Source organism: Cystoisospora suis (assembly GCF_002600585.1).
Source record: "Cystoisospora suis strain Wien I chromosome Unknown contig_225, whole genome shotgun sequence".
Classification (NCBI taxonomy): domain Eukaryota; phylum Apicomplexa; class Conoidasida; order Eucoccidiorida; family Sarcocystidae; genus Cystoisospora; species Cystoisospora suis.
In genome coordinates this window covers 5,864-22,674 of record NW_027153027.1, presented here as the reverse complement: position 1 = coordinate 22,674, position 16,811 = coordinate 5,864, and the positions used below count along the sequence as shown (strand labels likewise).

Here is a 16,811-nt window from a genome sequence, read left to right as displayed (position 1 = left end):
CCCGTTCTCCTTTTCCTGCCTCGTGTCTTCTGCAAACCGAGGTTAGCCGAGCTACAGCCACTCCCGACAAAAAGACACAACCCAACACATGCATTAAACTGCGTGCGGGTGGACTAGACCTGTGATCCCTTCACGGCCACTGAGTACAGCAACTCATGTAATTCGCCTCGCGACGCGAACTCTTGCTGACGCCGCGGCATACACGGTCGGCCTTTCAGAGTCTTTAGAAAGTCCAATCAGTCGTCCGAGTGATAAAGCACGGGTCAGAATCGCGTGCGCCACAAGAGCGGAGGGTACATCACGGAACCTCGACGAACGTAGACGACGTGCCCGGCGACCCGTACGAAGTGTGTGGTCCAAATGAAAGTCGTCCTCGAGTGTCGCGTCGGCAATCTGTCACAATCCGGACTGATCTTTCTCTGTCCGATAGCTGGGGCTGCCCGCACACTGTAGCGGTAAGAGAAGGGCTGCCAACCCGGGCGAAGCTCCTGAAAGTCATTTGATTGAGGCCTTGGAGTAGCACGTGTGGTGACTAGCGAGTGACAAAGCGGCAGCGGCGGGAAAAGCAGGTGCAGTGAGCAGCCTCCGGGTTCCCCGGCAGTTTCGCACCGGGGTTGTGTGTCGAGCGTCGCCACGAAATACGACAGCGACGTGAGATCAGGTGGAGCTCTGTTTACAGCAGCAAAGCCCAGACCATGGGCAACGGTACACGTTCTCGAGCACGGAAGAGCGAGCCACACAGGCGACTTACGTAGGCCCCGGATATCGTTAGTTGCCGTATAGGGGGGGTCGGTTGCCAACATTCCAGGAAGAACCAGCTAGGTTCGGTTCGGTAAGTACTTCACAGCTAGTCTCACCACTTTTAAGTATTTTCTTTTTCTGTGGAAAACGCAGCGTGTGCCTGCTCCTGCGTGCGTGAGACCCTCACTCGTCCAGCTTTTGATACCTTGGACTGTGGCGAGCAGTGACCAAGGGCCCTAGAATGCGCACCTCAGTGCTCTGCGGGAAAAGCAGTGTCTCCGGCAGACCAGTAAAAGCGGACTATCATGTCTAGGAAGGGCGCCCGCCCTGGCTGGCACCACTGAGGACCAGATGCCCCCGTCTGTTTGGAGCCAGCAAGCCGGCTGAATGAAGGCTCCATACAAATATAGTTTCCGGTACCCGGTGACGGGGAAAGGGCGCGAAAGCGTACTGCTGTGCGGCCTCCAAACCAGGACAAGAAGAACAGCGTCACGCGGCAAGAGCAGACGGTACAACGGTATAGAGGGAAGGCTGCAAACATGCGACACCTCCTTACAGAAAACTCGAGAAAAAGAAGTCGTTGACACCCCGGTTCTATGCAACACGTCTTCATCTTTCATGTCGCCCAACTCAGGAGACCGAAGGGGAACAACAAGGGAACATTCTGTTGTTTTCTGATTTCAAATGCCGGGGACCCCTTGGAACGAGACGCGCGACCTAGTGATCCTCGGGTACAGGTGGAAGAGAAGGTCCTATTTCATTGAGAACTTGGGCTAGGCGATACCCACCTAGGACGACTTGTTGTTCGCACACCCGGACCATTTCCTTCAGATAGGCCTCCGACGGTTCATAAGGGAGATAATCATCAACGTCGTCTGGAGTGAACTGGCCCCAGTCCATTTCTGTAAAGAGTACGAGAAAGGAAAACAAGAAAAGAAACACTTGCACTGAGTGGACAGATCACAACAGGCTGTGATGAGCAGAACAAACGAAACCCATGACAACCTGATTCTCTTCAGTGGAAACCTCAGGCCAGAATGGGGACGGCGCAATTCTGCCACCTCACAGCGGAGTACAAATATCATCATTCTGCTGGACTTGTCTGGATAACAGGGCTTCCACCAGTAAGACAGGAAACAAGCGCTTTCTCGGTCATGAGAGAGTTGCACAGTCTTCTCTTTACGTAGGAGTAGCGTAGCGAAGAGTAAGAGGAGCGTGTCTGAACTGAGCATGTCAGGAATACGACATCTTGCTGGGCGACAGCGCCAAAAGAGAAAAGCATGGAAAAATAATGAAGGTCTCCACCCAAAGCACTTGCCAGGTCACGGACCACACCAACCCGTCGTCGGAAGAAGGGACATAACACCAGCCACACCCCCCTCACTTAGCTGCTCTGCAAGAATTCATCTCGCCACTCGATGCACCGAACAGCCCTCCAGTAACCACAGAGAAAAAACGACTGAGGGAGCTACACCTCAACCGCACTCGTACACCTACAACAGCGACGAAGTTGTGACCCAATGTACCGCAGAACCTTCTCAAGGATCCCAAATCGGAGCTGAAACCTAATGACATCCGAAAAGACAAGCCGGCATGCAAATCGGCAGCTTCGGGAATGACCAGCAAGAGGCACCCCGAGGGGCCGCCACCATACGTAAACCTGACCGTCGACTTCCGCTTGTTCTTAGCGTTGTGTCAGGGCGACGACATACCTCTATACGCCAGCTGCCTTGCAATTCTGCTTCCCTCCAGTGCGATATTAAAGAAATTGGTCCCTTCCAGCTCCCCAGTCATCCGAGATTTGAAGGTCTCCAATGGATATTTCCGCATTAGTTGTGAGGCCTGGGAGTAATCAATGAGCTTGCACAAAAAACTGAATCCATATTGCTAAGGATTACAGCAGGCTGCTAAGAGCAAAAGCTTCCGTGCACCCACAAAAACACACATCAAGCACATCAGCATCTTCCCCGGACCTGAAAGAAGAGGTCTTCCCTGTGGAGAGCAGCTTAAGAAAGAGTCTCATGTATATGTAGCCATGACGCTCGCGGCTCTATACACTTTGGATGATGTCTGCTTGCTTGCGTGCATTCTACTCGCCGTCTGCATACGCACATCACGCAGGCTTGCATGGCCTGGCTTTACAGGCTGAAGACACATCGTACCGCTGATACGACTGCCGCTGCCACCTACCACCGTGAGACTTTTCCGTCAAAATCTCCGAGGGTGGAAGATAATGACTGGTGAACTCCACAGTCTAATATCTCAAAACAGAAGTGAGGCATATGCCCTTACCAAGACGCATCGGCTTTCGGAGGTGACACACCGAACAACACCGCCGTCTCCTACAAAAGCTTCTTGGTCCACGCAGTGGCACGAGTGATCACATCCCCGCTTTCACTTTCTTTCTAGAGAGAAAGTAGCTGAGAGTCTATCTTACACAGTCTTCGACTACTACTGCTTTTTCGGTTGAGGACCAGCAGAGGCTAACTCGGGTGCTTTCTAGTTCCATGCGAAATCCCACGTAGGCTAAAAAAAGACACGAGTGAAATCGCTCGAAAGACGTTCGTCACGTACAGCACCTAGGCGGGGAAACGCCGTAAGCATGCATCCGACCAGCGCTCGCGTTTCCGGGCCGTAGTTCAGGCAACGGAGAAATCTGATTGCCAGACACAAATGTAAGCTAGGGACAACAAGTTGATATCGTTGCGGGGAGATACGCGTATTTCTCAAGTCTTACCAGCTGGGCGATTTCCGTGTCAGTCATTGCAGCAGGCTGGGCTTCGAATCTCCCAGCGCAGCCGTCCCACAGCGCGTGCAAAGACAGCTGTCTTCCATTAGGCAATCGGACAGTTACCTGCAGTGGAGCGAGCAAGCAAGCATTTAAAGAGCAGCCTGTCCTCGAGCGACAACCACGGGCCGCTGAATCACGGCGGTACGGGCATCCTCAGGGGACTCGTAGTGAAGTCTGGGTGTGTCTGCGCCTGCATGTGACTTGCCCGCGAAGCAGATAATCGCATCAGTATTCGCCACGTGAGCAGGTCATGGATAGACAGGGGCGCCACCGAGAATAAAACCTGCGTACCCCAGGTATCCACGCAAGCCATGTATAGATGGTCATAACATCTACGAAGGCACAAACACAGGGACACGTGCAGCGGAAGCCTCCCTGCAGCGAGGAACGGTCCCTCCTGCAGATAGTTGTCTCACACATGCAGATACCGGACCATGTGCTGAGATTGTATACGCAACAGGTCACTGGAGACATGGGACTTTGCAAAAAAAAGCGCTTGTGGAAAGGAAGGAGGCAAGAGACACCGACCCGCACCACAACGGGAATGGCAAACACAGCATGGGGGTAAGCAGGGATAGGGTCAGCGGGGATGTATATACACAATCTTGACCTGTAGACTTACCAGGTTTCCTCCTCTGTCACCACGAGGAAAGGCCTCGGTAAAGGCAGTGATATTGTGAAGTGGATTATGCAGATCTCCGTAAAGATGAAGCAGCAGACGCATGTGAAGATTTAAAGACAAGGTGCTGCCAACTTCCGTCCCTCCTTGAGAAGCATCACGTCCCCGTGACAAACCTCTCTGTTTTCGCCTTGCTCTTCTGTTTCTTTTACGCTTTCGGCCTCTCCATTTCTGGAACCCCTGCCTGTCTCCGGGCGCGGATGAATCAGCGCCTGACGACTCATCCCCCTCGTATGACGATGACGCTACAGTTGATGCATCATCATCGTCATCCTCAGGGTCAGAAGTTCCCTGCGAAAGCCGTACATCTCCGGCCCGGGCTGCATGACCGCGAGCACCAGAAGAAGTCTGGTGTCCAGTAACTGCACGGCTGACCCCTACCCCTGGGCTGACAGACGCAAATAATCCATGAAGGCTGGGCCGAGGCGTGAACTTGCAGTGTGGATCTTCCAGCATTTTTGTGTTTGGAGTCGTCAGCTTCAGGGCCTTGAAGCTTTCCTTCAGTAACCATGTTAGATCTGCACAAGCACGGTTTAGAAGAAAGAAAGAGGGAGCACCTTGTTTACCTTGTATGCAGACGACTTTCTCTCCTGCAACGACCGTACCTCGTATGGATTGAACTTGGCATGCTTAGAAGACATGCTGGTTTACGCACTACTAGCTCATTAACTGGACACATGCAATCGGATGCCGGTGGCTCACTTCTCCGTACCCCTGTTAGCAGGGTTACACGCTCATTAGGAAGTTGGTCCTTGAACCGGGAGCCTCTCTCGTACCCGTTGATCGTAGGCTCTAGTAGTGCGGACTACGATCCCTTGAGTCGCACTTCCAATCACATATGTGATACAGAGAGTGCCAGCAGTAGGCTTGAAACAAGGATGGCACTCAGAAAAGGAGACATACTTGACTCACATGAACGAATGAGAGTTCAACGTACTACTCATTCGTACGGCTTCCATGGAGCTCGTTGGCACAGGTCGCGACGAAGGTGACGACCGGAGCGACCAGGTGAAAGAACTCAACCCGAAAGGTGTGCAGAATGACAGAAACTGCCGCATAAAGTGCGACCACGCCGATTCTTGTTTCTTGAGATCATCTTCAAGATGTGGCCTAACCATTAGTTTCCTGTTTAACCAGCAACTCTCTACTTTCCCAGGTTCCGGTAGACCTCCACACGTGTCTCCCTGGAGGTTACCTGCTGTGAAAGGCCATCAAGGCTCCATGTGCTTTACCTGTTCGCATGCTGAAGTAGAAACAGCTACCTCCTAAATGTGTTTAGGCGAAACATAATGAAAGTGATCTTTTACTTCTCGCCTGATACCACCCAGCCGACTGTCCCGGCCATAGCGTTGATGAAGGCTTACTTCGTTGCGGTATGGGTTCTAAAGCATCCAGCGGATGAAGGTCGATACCCTGCGGGTTATACGGGAACGTGGTGTAGTGCATGTGGCGGAAGAGCTATCAGAATAGAACCCACAGAGCACAAACACAGAAGGCCACACGGAAAGCACATTCATTAGATCCTTCCTTCCTCACGCAACACGGGAGCAACGAAGCTACATGGACAGATACGAGTAAGTCTATTTGTAGATAAGTCCTCACGTCGATCGCTAACTACAGACTTCCTTTAGCTTGAGAGGAATCACGCCAGCGACCCGTCTTGACATGAATCGCACCTCAACTCCATCTCGGATCAGGCGGAGACGTTTGCTCTCCAAACACGGCCATAGTACTTTGTACCCAATTAGGCCACCCAGGCAGCAGCTGGATAGCAGCATTGACTGGTGGATATTCCTCGGTTCAAATGAGCTGAAGTCAATGCTATAGAAAACTGCCTGGGTCGTTTTTTATGTCTGGAAGAACCGGGCGCAAGCTATCCCGACCTTCAGTTCGCACATAACATTCACTCGCTCCATACCTCCAGAAGCCAGATAAACCCTCCGTCACATTTCACATGAACCACGAGAACTTGATGCGTGTACAGGCTCTCTGTGCGACCGTTAAGGAAGAAAGCGCTGTCCGCGCACTTACACGAGAGTCAGACGCTGCGTGCCTGTGTACATTTAGTAGGAGTGTGTATTATGGCCGCATGTCTCTACACCAAATTCACTAGTTCCACATCCTTCTTTGATGGAGACTTTCTTGGGGTCTGCCCGAGTACACTATAGTCGTGGTTAGTATTCCAAAGATACCCGACTTGTGCTGAGGCATTCGCTTCACATCTAGTAGGAGCAACAGTATCCTGACGACATGAGAAGATAAGAGACAAGAAGAGAACCAGCAAGAGGTTTAAGAAAAAAATACTGAGCAACGGCGAAGCCCGAAGGACTACACCTCTTGGGGCAACATCACTATCATCATAATCCTCACACTCATCGCATCCTGACGGTTAAATTGACAGTGCGGCGAGGGTTCCGAACACGCGACGCTATCCAGCCATGGACCAACTCGCTCAAGCGTTGACATCGCTGAAAGAAACAAGGCATGATGTCTACAACGAGTGTAAGAATAGATACACACAAACTGTTTTCCCTGGGGAAGCACCTCGTCACAATAGCTCGCCGATACCCCCTTCAGCATAGTATCCACACAAGTTAAAAGTCAAGGATCAATGCGTATACCAATATCTCCAAGGGACTACACATCTGCTGCGAGTGCCTACTGAGCTTCATCCGTAGAGACTTCCACGCCATGCTCTACGGGATAGAATGGACGGAGAAGACCTGCGAAAACTAGGAGAAGCCTCGCGAAAAAGAAGCCCTGTCTGGTTTACGTCTCTAGGCGTCTGTAGTAGAGTGCATAGTGTATCGTCTCGTCTCAGTTCGCAATCTTCTGTCCTTTTCTATTTCTCCCGTGTTGCACTGAAGGAACGTACAGACAACAAAATAGACCAGGATTATTATCTAAGGTCATCTTTACCATGACTATAGAGCATCTCTTTCTTTCCCTTATCCTCTCTCCTCCAACTTCTCTGAATCAAATCTTATCCGTTCTAAAGAAACGTATGATGAGAGGGGAGCTGAAAGTCTGTTACAAAGCTATCTTCGTTCAGGCATGAACCCCCGAGCTCTGCGTTCTTAGACAAAGTCAGTGGCTTCATATACACGATAAACGCTCTGCTAGCGCTACTCAATCCTAGAAGGCAAATAGATCAAGAACTTGGTAAATCTGAGGCTTCCAGTACAAGCCGGATCTTGAGGCACCTACAGGGATATTGTCCTTGCCATAGACTCAAAATATAGTCGATCTTTTGCGCAACATGGCGAGGTATTTGAGACCGTGCAATAGCGCCTGTCAGAACGTGCGGCTGAGCAAGAGATGAAATAGGCAAAGGAGATCAAAGTAACGAGGGAAACCCGCTGTAATGTATGGTGGAGTAAAGGAAACCGAAAAGAGGATAGAAAACATCTGATGTCGCGGAAAACAGGTAGGTCCGGACAAAGAGAAAGAAAAGAGGGAATAGCATGGACGTCAGGAAGAACACGGGAAAAAGAGAATGGATGTATACACATTGAGAGTGAATAGAAGGATAAAAGAAGACTGTCGAATGGAGACAGACGCGCTACAAGAAGAGACAGCAATGAACCGGCAACAAGTTATACTTGTGGAGACAAATTGAAACCACGGAGAGAGAATCCTCTTACTAAGAAATGATGGTTTTCAATGGTGTAGTTATACATGTGCGTGCCGCGTAAACATCCAGATCTCTACGTATGTCTGGTAGGGAGTTGAGGTGAAGTACACCGCGTATACACACCCCAGCATGTATGGTGAGAAGAAGAAACAACAGCACAAAGCGGTTTAGACTGGACATAGGCCAGGAATGCATGCCCCCACCCCCGGCCAGAAGGGATTGCGCGTCGCCGTTCGAAGGCAGGGAGGAAGCGTGTGAAACACACGCTTCCTCCCTGCCTTCGAAATTCCTGCATGTATGGATGTTTCAATCTTGCGAAACCTCCGGTAAAATGACTCCGCGCCCGTTCACGTCTGTGAGATATCCGACCAGAGAGGAAATAAAAACGGGCTGCGTGGCCGATAATGCCTGCTGTCTTAGAGAGGGGAACATGCGATGAGGCTAACAGCACAAGGTCCCCCGCCTAGAACTGCTTGGAAAGCTAAACCCAAAGAGGAAAGAAGCGATGTAAAGACAAGAAGAGGAGGAGACGTACCAGTGACCACCAAGCGGTGACTGAGGTGATGCCTTGTTGGAAAACAAGGGCAACGCATACTAAAAGGAAAAAACACAGATACGACGACTCCGCCAGAAGGGACGAGCCACATCCTTTCGCTGGATGTCGGCGTAGGCTCCTAGGAGGGCCGTGAAGCCCTCCCCGGAAGCCTTTGAACGGATGCCCGGTCGCCTCCATCACCACGGCTTTAAGGCTCCAGGCTGATGGGTATACTAGCGACCGAGAGAAACTCTCTTGGTTCCCCCTCTAAGACTTCAGGCACGGAGACGTTGGAGAACCACCTTGAATGGTGGAACACACCAAGCTTGAACGTAGACAATTGGACCACGGATGTCTGCGGGACAGCGCAAAACAGCAAAGCCACAAGCACACAGGAAGCAGACGAAAGACCTCACGACCCCCGCGAAGTCCCATACGAAGGTTCATATATCTGGTGAAATAGCACCAGTAACTCTGACAGTACGCTGCCTCATGCGTGGAAAAACAAGCAGTAGTTGTCTTGCTTTCTAATGAAAAGGCAAGAATCAATACGACCACGTGTTCTCGCAGAGGACTCTGCAAGCTGCATGTATGCCAGCAACGTCGTACCACGATGGTACCGTACCCGGTCAAATAGAACCATGCATGGATAAGAGTGTTTCCTAGGTAAACACAGGAAGAGATGCAAATCCTGCGCGGTGCTTTTGATATCATGAAGATAAATGATGCTACATACCATGTACGGAACAACGTTACGAGGCATGCGACGGTCTTCATATCTTTGGTTAGCTTTCTCGGGCGAATCGTCCTTAGGGTCCGCGGAGAAGACGCTCGCGGGAACCGGGCCACGACAGGAACAGAGCTGGAAGAAAGCCGACTGGAAAATATCATATATGTACACCGACTGCGTGATCCTTCTGAATCAGACCCCTGCTTCGCACCTTCCGGTAGCTTCCGATGCTGCATTGTCGCTAGTGACGCAAGCCGCCGTACTAGGGCATGCTTGTCAAAGAGAAATTAAAGACAACGTTGCTTCTGCCATCTTTCCTCCCAAAACCGGCACCCCGCCGCGAGAAGAACGAGGAAGAAGAGAAGCACAAAGAAAAGTACGAAGGATCGACATCGGGAGCAGGAATCACTGAAAGATGACCAGTCGAGATCAGGCCCGTCCGCCTCCCCCTCTTACCCCCTCGTGAGCATGACACGTGCGCGTTCCGGGAAAGCAGAAGCCTCTCGACCCGAAATAGCAGCTCCGAATCCCACTTTCCCTGGACCGAAAGAAAGACGTGCTCGGGGTCAGGTACAGCTTCTCCGACAAGAGCCCTTTCGACGAGCATTGCCCCCGGAGCCAGACTGGAGGCGCTGGCGTTGGCGGTGTTGTGATGTCTATCACCATACCACAGAGACACGCGCTTGCCCACTCAGTCGAACCAGCTGTACCTGGTCGCGCACTCGGTTTGCAGCGTCGCTCCCTGCGATGAACGATTTTTTCTGGCCCTCCTTCTGGAAAAAAGCTGGGAGCGGGAGGCTCAGAACTTCTAATTGCTCTTAATATTGATATGATGCGTCCGGGACTGGGACGGGCTCTAAGGGCTCGGCCAGCAGGGCCGCGCGCTCGAAGGAACTCTACCAGTGGGGCCACCGAAGCCTCTCCAAGAAATTGAGACATCCGACATCATGACCGCTTCCGCCGCGACTTCCATTGCGAGACGAATCAACAAGTAGCCAAGCGGATGAACTGTCTGAGGCCTGCTACTCGCACTGTCAAATTGGCTGGAGACCACGTGGTCTGGGACAGGGACGAGGTCTGCCGCTGCCGTAGACAGGCCCACGTACAGACATGAAAGCTAGTAGTATTCATAGTAAGTGGCACGTGTACACGAGCCTGCAAGTTGGAAGAAAAGCACCTCAGATCATTAACTCATGTAAACAACGAAACGAACGACATATGTCCGGTCTGCTGACTTCCGCTTTTCCTGCGCGGCTGACTGAAGGCAATGGAAATTGAGCGGGAAATTTGCGTCGTCTGCCGTCGCTGTCCTTTTAACTCGTTCTGTCGGGACTGTCCGGAGACGGCTTCCTTAGCGTGAGAAGACGGGCGGTTTCCTGCTCCTCTAGAGTTCAGCTCCGCAGTGCCCGGGTTCGTTCACGGTACGTGAGCTCTTGATTCTCCGCCGAGGTAGGCGACGAGAGATACGCCTCCTGCCAGTCTCGAGTCTACAACGGTTGACGGGACGGACAACGCGTGGGCAGCAGATGTCTTTGAAGCCGTAGCTTTTGGTCCACTGGAGTACTTTCGATTGCCTTGCGCGCGTCACACCGGAGACAACTGGTCGGCGTCACACGCCTGTCGGAAGTGAGGAGCGACACTGCAGGTAACACCTGTTGAACCGCTGTAAAAGGTGCCGTCACCACACGGGCCTTACTAGGGGCATCTAGTGACCCGACGAACGTAGTCTGAGCCCCGTATCTTTAGACAAACGCATGTGTGTCCTCTTGATACGCGACCCTGCCTTCGGATGACAGCGTCCAAAGTCACGCAGTCGTGCCTGCACTCTTACCCTTGCCTTCCATGGCAGATCTAGCGTGCTCGCAGTTGCTCGGACAACCTCGCACAGATGCTCCTATTTAAATTTTGCTGGGCGTTACTAGTTAGCCAGACTTCACTCACTGACGCTCGGTTCGAGCAACACCCGCTTCAAGGGGAGACACGAAAAAAAAAGGTGCTACGGCCGCTTCCAACCCCACAAAAAATTGGCGATCCAAGCTGAGAGATTGTGAGTGAATCTTCGCCGGTGGGGATTAGGCTCGTCAGGGCTTCAGCCCGCCTGGATACTGCGTAGACCAGTTAGCTTGTCCTTGATCGAGGACTGGCAGTTACGGCGTTGTAACGTCTCCTCTATACTTTCGGTGAGAGCTTTTTTCCGTGGTTCGTAGTGAGAACGGGGCCTTTCGGGATTCTGTCCCGAGTGAGTGCACTACACTTTTCCTGGCCTCGATCGTCCTCTGGTGCGCGCCTGTGTGTTACTCAAATGTGCGCCCGGCACTTCATCATCCTGCTGCCCAGGCAGTTGGCAAACCAACAAGATCAGATTTTTTCTTCCCTGGTTGTAACTTCGCTGAAGCCCTCTTTGGGATTGAACTGGAATGGTGACGGGCTACTCGGACTGTCGAGCGGCACCCACAATTGGGGTTTCAGCAACGTCGCACACGGATCGCAGGGCAGCCGGTTGGACCAAACTGAGTGGGCGTTGAGCTCGTATACTGCGGCATCGGAGAATTCGAGGAGGGCCGGACCGGCAGCCCTGCAGGGGCAGGTGCGCCGGCTTTTCACCGGGGGGAAGCTGCATCCGCGGCCTAGCACCTTTCCTGGCAGAACTGGCTACGCGAGGAGGCGCTGCCTGCTGCTTTTCAGGGCAACAGGGTTTTGGCCCTTGGCTGCCCTTGGGATACCGTGTCCTCGTTAGACGCGCGGAGACGGACCAGCTTGGCTCCAAAATTCAGGCACGGCACTCCGCAGGAGGTGTGGCCCGCACCTTTTATCTGACATTTGCGTGTGAAAGCGGGGCCCGCGATCTCGGTGGAAGGCAATTGAATAAAGGTGGACGGTTGCCGAACGCTGGGGGGAGGGAGAGGAACGTGTCTGTTTTCATCAAGCGTATCTGATCAATGCGCTGATCGCTACGTGTGCGAAAGATAGGTCGCTTACCAGCAATACCGAGAGGCGAAAGTCTGCGGTGGGACTCTGGACAACGGTTCCGTAGTCCTCTCCATCAACTATTGACACTTATTTTCAAGACCACCTACCGGTGGTGTCACTGAGGTAACAACGCAGTACACACTGCCGTCTCGACAAACTACCGCCGAGCCTCAGAAAGGAGGGCGTAGCAACACCCTTCGCAGCCCATGAATAAGCTGAGCGGCTTGAGAGAGCTCCCTTGGGCACTGGGTTCTTAAGCGACCGGTACGGGGGCACAGCAGTCGCTATGTGGCGAAAAGACTTCAACTGGACTAATAAGGTCTCTACGAGTCACGCCACAACTTCCCTTGACCTTCACAAGTCACTCCGAAGTGCCAAGGACATGTGTACAAGCCGGCGGAGAGCCCCGTTCACGACGAAGAAAGGGCGTAAGAAGTACGGAAGTACAGTGTCACCTACGAAGCCTGTCCTAAAACATGCCCGTGCTTTGGATCTCTCTAAACTGCCATGGTATCCCCAACAAACACCGTCTGCTAAACAGTTGGAGGAGCACACTTGGAGAAATCTGGAGAAAGCCATTCACCTACTTCGAAAAAACTGCTTTTTCCTGTCGTACCTCCTCCTTCCTTCGCTTGCGCGCGTGTCATGTCTCGGGTCCATAGCTTCCCCAAGACGTAGCTGGTTACATGACAACGCCTCGGCGCATGACGCAGGCGTCGTCATGTGACCCGTGAGTTGTCATGTAGAAAATGCAGATAAGATTGGCATAAAAACACTTCTTTAGAAGCGCGGTAAACGGGCCTTCACATCAACTCACGAAATGTAGACTACGAGACACCGCCGGAAAGACACGCTGGCAGCGGAAGACATGCCACGAAAGCTTGCCCAGCTGCAACGGACGAGAAAATTGATCTGCTTGGCACGTCCAGACGGACGAAACAACGACCTTTCCTATACATGCGCCCCTCTCCAGCTCTCTCACCATCAGCGGAGCCGGGCGCGGCGGCACCACGTGTGTAACTTCTCATTAGGACAGGCGTTAAGCAACTCGGCACCAAGCGCCCTAAAAGAAGAAGTTCCAGATCGGACTAACTCGGTTTCCTCAGAAACGCCCGTGTCCCTTCTGAGACGAAAGGCTCATATTTGAGCATTATTGAAAAGGTTGTGCAAAAAGTCATGTATCACCTCCCCCTCCCCCTTGATGATGACGCGCTGACCGCCGCAGACCCAGATCTCTCAGCCCCGGTCGGGCTGAGAGTCGACCACTGCACCGACGTGGAGTGTCATCTCCTGATGACGACGACAAGTCTGCAGCAACTTTAGGAGGTCTACCGGCCCTTCCCCTTCTCCCCCTACCCCGTCTTCCCCTTGTGCGTTTTGTGGTTCGTCGTTTGACCGTGTCATCCTCCTCCTCATAGTCCTCGTCACTGTCTTCATCGGCATCGCTCACGTCTTCTTCTTCCTCATCTTGGTGCTCCTCTTCTTCCTTTGCCATCTGAGGAATCACAGTCCGCCGAACAGAGCCTTTTGGCCTCCCCCTCTTTCTCGGTCTCTCAGTTGTTAGAGGCAGCACGCCGTGCGATCCCACGTGTTCCTGCTGCTGCTGCTGCGACGCTTCATTATCTTTTCCTTCTCCGCTTGCACTTTCCACGCTCTCTTCTTGATCTACTTCTTGTGCTACGCCACTTGATTTCTCTTCTCCCTGTGGAGGACCTTGTTCAGGTGTTCGAATGTGAGGGGCCAAAGCGGCGTGACCCTCCAAAGCACCGTCGGCTACTTCATGATTGTTTGCCCTTCTCTCTTCTTCCTTCTCTACTCCGGGTTGTCTAAATGGTTTCCCAAGCGCGTCGTGGGTGTAGCCGTCCCTTCGTGCACCTCCTCGCATCCGGCTCACAGCATCGTTGGCTTCCACCTCTCCCCCTGATGAGCCCTCTGACCCTCTGTGATGTATCGGCCCCGAGGTCGATTTTTCACGTTCTGCCTCCATCAGGTCTCTTTCTGGGACATTCTCATCCATTCCTTCCTGTGCGTCTCCTTTTCTCCCCTTTCCTGATGACGTACTACACTTTCCTTTTTCACTTACAGGCTCTGTTGCTTCCCCGTCCTGTCTTCCCATGTTTCTAGCCCGTTCTTCTTCATAGGTCTTAACACTTAGTGCCAACACCTGTTTCAGCACCATATCTTCGTCCAAATCTTCATTCACTTCGCCTTCCCCTCCGGTCGCACTCATGCCATCACCCCAGGAAGACCCTTCCCCGAAGACGCTTCCACGTCTCCCTGTATCGGGGGAGTTTCCTTGAAGAACACCAGATGATCTCAGTCTTCTTCTTCTTCTCCCTACTCCCATTATCGCAGTTTGGTTGCTTCTTCTCCCTTCTACTTCTTGCTCTCCCTTTCTCAAACCGGACTCCCCGGAATGCGGATATGATACACTCGGTTTCTTGATGATCCTCCCACGACGGCTCATACTCAGAGCCTCGTCTCCTCCTGTTCCTCCCTGGTTCACATGTTGAGGCGACCCAGAGACGCCTGGTCTTTTCTCCAGTTCGTCCCCGCCCTCTCCACTTCCTTCTTGTCTTTGATCTTCTTGTTCTGATCCCCTAACACCTCTCCTTGTTCTTCTTCCAACCGGCGCACGTGCTCCTACCTCTGTAGTGCCATGCTGCGTCATAGCGGTAGCATCATCTTCGTTTTCAGCTATCACTCTCAAGCGTCTCCTCTTTGTTTTCCTCACTGACACTTCAAGACTCGTACATGATGGAGAGACGAATAGATGATCATGATCATCATCAGCATCTTCTCCTCCCGTTGGCATAGGTCTCTTCTGAGGAGAAGTTGAGCTGACAGCTTCAAAAAGGGAAACGCCTTGAGAAACTTCTTCTCGAACAGGCAAACCAGCTTTGTCGATGCTTTCCGCTGCCGCTGTTGTTTGAGAAAAGGAGGGCATAAACGAAGACGAAGATAAAGAAAGAGGACAGAGATGTGAGGCAGAATATGCCTCTTCTTCCTTAAGACTTCCCCCCTGTGAAGAAGACAGGCGAGATGATGTTCCCGGTATAGTAACTTCAGGGGCTGTAGTGGTAGGTGAAACACCCTTCCCCGGTGACGGTCTGCTGTTCTCCATTGAAGACAATGAAGGAACTATAGCATTCATATCTTCTGTTGCCTCGAACAACATTTTCTCAAGAGTATCATCTGCCCGCCCCGTCCTTTCCTCTTTGAATTGATACGAGGGTGAGCTCGATGCTCCCTTAGTTGCATTAACAGATGACGAGGCAGGAAGATTCGAAGAAGTTTCTGAGAGACCTTCTACTTGCGTCGCTTCACAATATCTTCTGTCTTCATCTCCCTTGTAGTTCATCTGGGGCTCTGTCGCAAGTGGCAGCTTTTTTTCCTCTGTTGGTTTAACACTTTCCTTTCCCTTGTCTTTTTCCTTCATTGTGTCTCCAGAGATCGAGCTTCTCATCAACGCTTGCCGTTCTTCTTCACCCGGAAGCGTCTGTTTATGATGGGTAGCAACTTGCTCTCCTTTTTCTCCTTCTCCTTCTTCCTCTACTGGTTTCTTGTTCTTTCTTGCTCTTCCACAGGCCCACATAACTGCCTGTTGAGACATCATATCTTCCAACACTTCGGCCAGAGCAAGTTGTGTTTCTGCATGTACACATAGGAGAGATTCTTCCTCTTTGGAGTCCTTTTTAAGGAAAAGGCCTCTCCGGAGAAGCTCTTGTTCGAGCTGATACGATAAAGTATGAAGGAAATCCCCAGGAGGATTGAACTGACGACAGTCGGCAAGTAAAAGACGGAAGTCTGCATGCAATGCTGCTTCACGCCGATAATACCCATACCACAATCTCTCACGAATCAAGCTTAAGCTGATCGGCAAAGCAATCTCTTTCCAGTATTCTTGTAGCCACAGGGGCGCACTTCTTCTTGCTGAACGGGAATTTCCTATCAAAGGAACTGGATCGATGAACGCCTCAAACAAGGGGGGTGTTGAGATAGTCTCGGAAGACGAAGGAGTACAAGACGCTGCCGGCTGCACCCTCACAGACATCGTGCTATCTCCTTCTTCTCCTCCTCCCCCTCTCCTTGTATCACCTCCTGTCCTTCTTCTGACGATACTTTCTTCGTCTTGTTGTTCTCCCTTGAGCATCGTCATCTTTTGTTGCCTCCTTGTTCGTCTGTCCCCACCTTCTTTCTCTCCCTTCACTAAATGTCCTTGTTCTCTATCATCATTGCTAGGACCGAAGCCCAGAGAAGGCGTCGCTCGTCTCCGTGAGCTTCTTCTCAACGCTTTGGTGTGCTGATGGTCGTCTGAGATTCCCCCCCCTAAGGTAGTAGTAATAGTTGTCGCTGTGTCTTCTTCTTCCTCTTCTGCATGTGAAGGCAAAACTTCCGTGAGAGTCATGACCTTGTCAAGGGCGGCAAAGAGTTCAAGTTGACGAGAGCGGGGAAACTCAATTTCTTGAAGCCATCTTTGTAATCTCGAATGCTGTCGCTCTCTCTCTCCTTTACGAAAATCGACCTCCCAAGCATTTAGCCACTGCTCCTCATGTCGAGGATCTTCTTCACCTCCCCCCCCTGGCACTTCTACTTCTCCCGAAGAACCTGATGACGATGACGGCGGCTGAGGCTTGTGTTGGCCTGATCCTTGCCCTTGTTGATGAGAGGAGGATGAAGAACGACCACGACTATTTCCATGCCGTCCTCGTCCTCGACCCCCCCCCCCCT

General features: G+C 52.0%; 2 protein-coding genes across 2 annotated transcripts in view; both read right to left on the bottom strand.

Moving 5' to 3' along the window:
• Nucleotides 1-1,213: 1,213 nt before the first annotated feature.
• Nucleotides 1,214-9,804, bottom strand: CSUI_000596 (s1 p1 nuclease). The gene is made up of 9 exons (XM_068060830.1): nucleotides 9,117-9,804; nucleotides 8,381-8,735; nucleotides 7,419-7,518; nucleotides 6,582-6,679; nucleotides 5,576-5,669; nucleotides 4,155-4,729; nucleotides 3,479-3,595; nucleotides 2,454-2,583; nucleotides 1,214-1,643 (listed from the first exon to the last, which is right to left on the bottom strand). The coding sequence occupies exons 2-9, from the start codon at nucleotides 8,576-8,578 to the stop codon at nucleotides 1,459-1,461; spliced, it is 1,497 nt and encodes a 498-aa protein (XP_067927192.1). The 5' UTR covers nucleotides 8,579-8,735; nucleotides 9,117-9,804; the 3' UTR covers nucleotides 1,214-1,458.
• A 2,609-nt stretch (nucleotides 9,805-12,413) lies between these two features.
• CSUI_000595 (wd g-beta repeat-containing protein) overlaps nucleotides 12,414-16,811 on the bottom strand; it is a 10,261-nt gene continuing 5,863 nt past the window's right edge. The window contains exon 5 of the mRNA XM_068060829.1: nucleotides 12,414-16,809. Coding sequence (XP_067927191.1) covers nucleotides 13,255-16,809 — 3,555 coding nt within the window. The 3' untranslated portion in view covers nucleotides 12,414-13,254. The remainder of the gene's footprint in view (nucleotides 16,810-16,811) is intronic.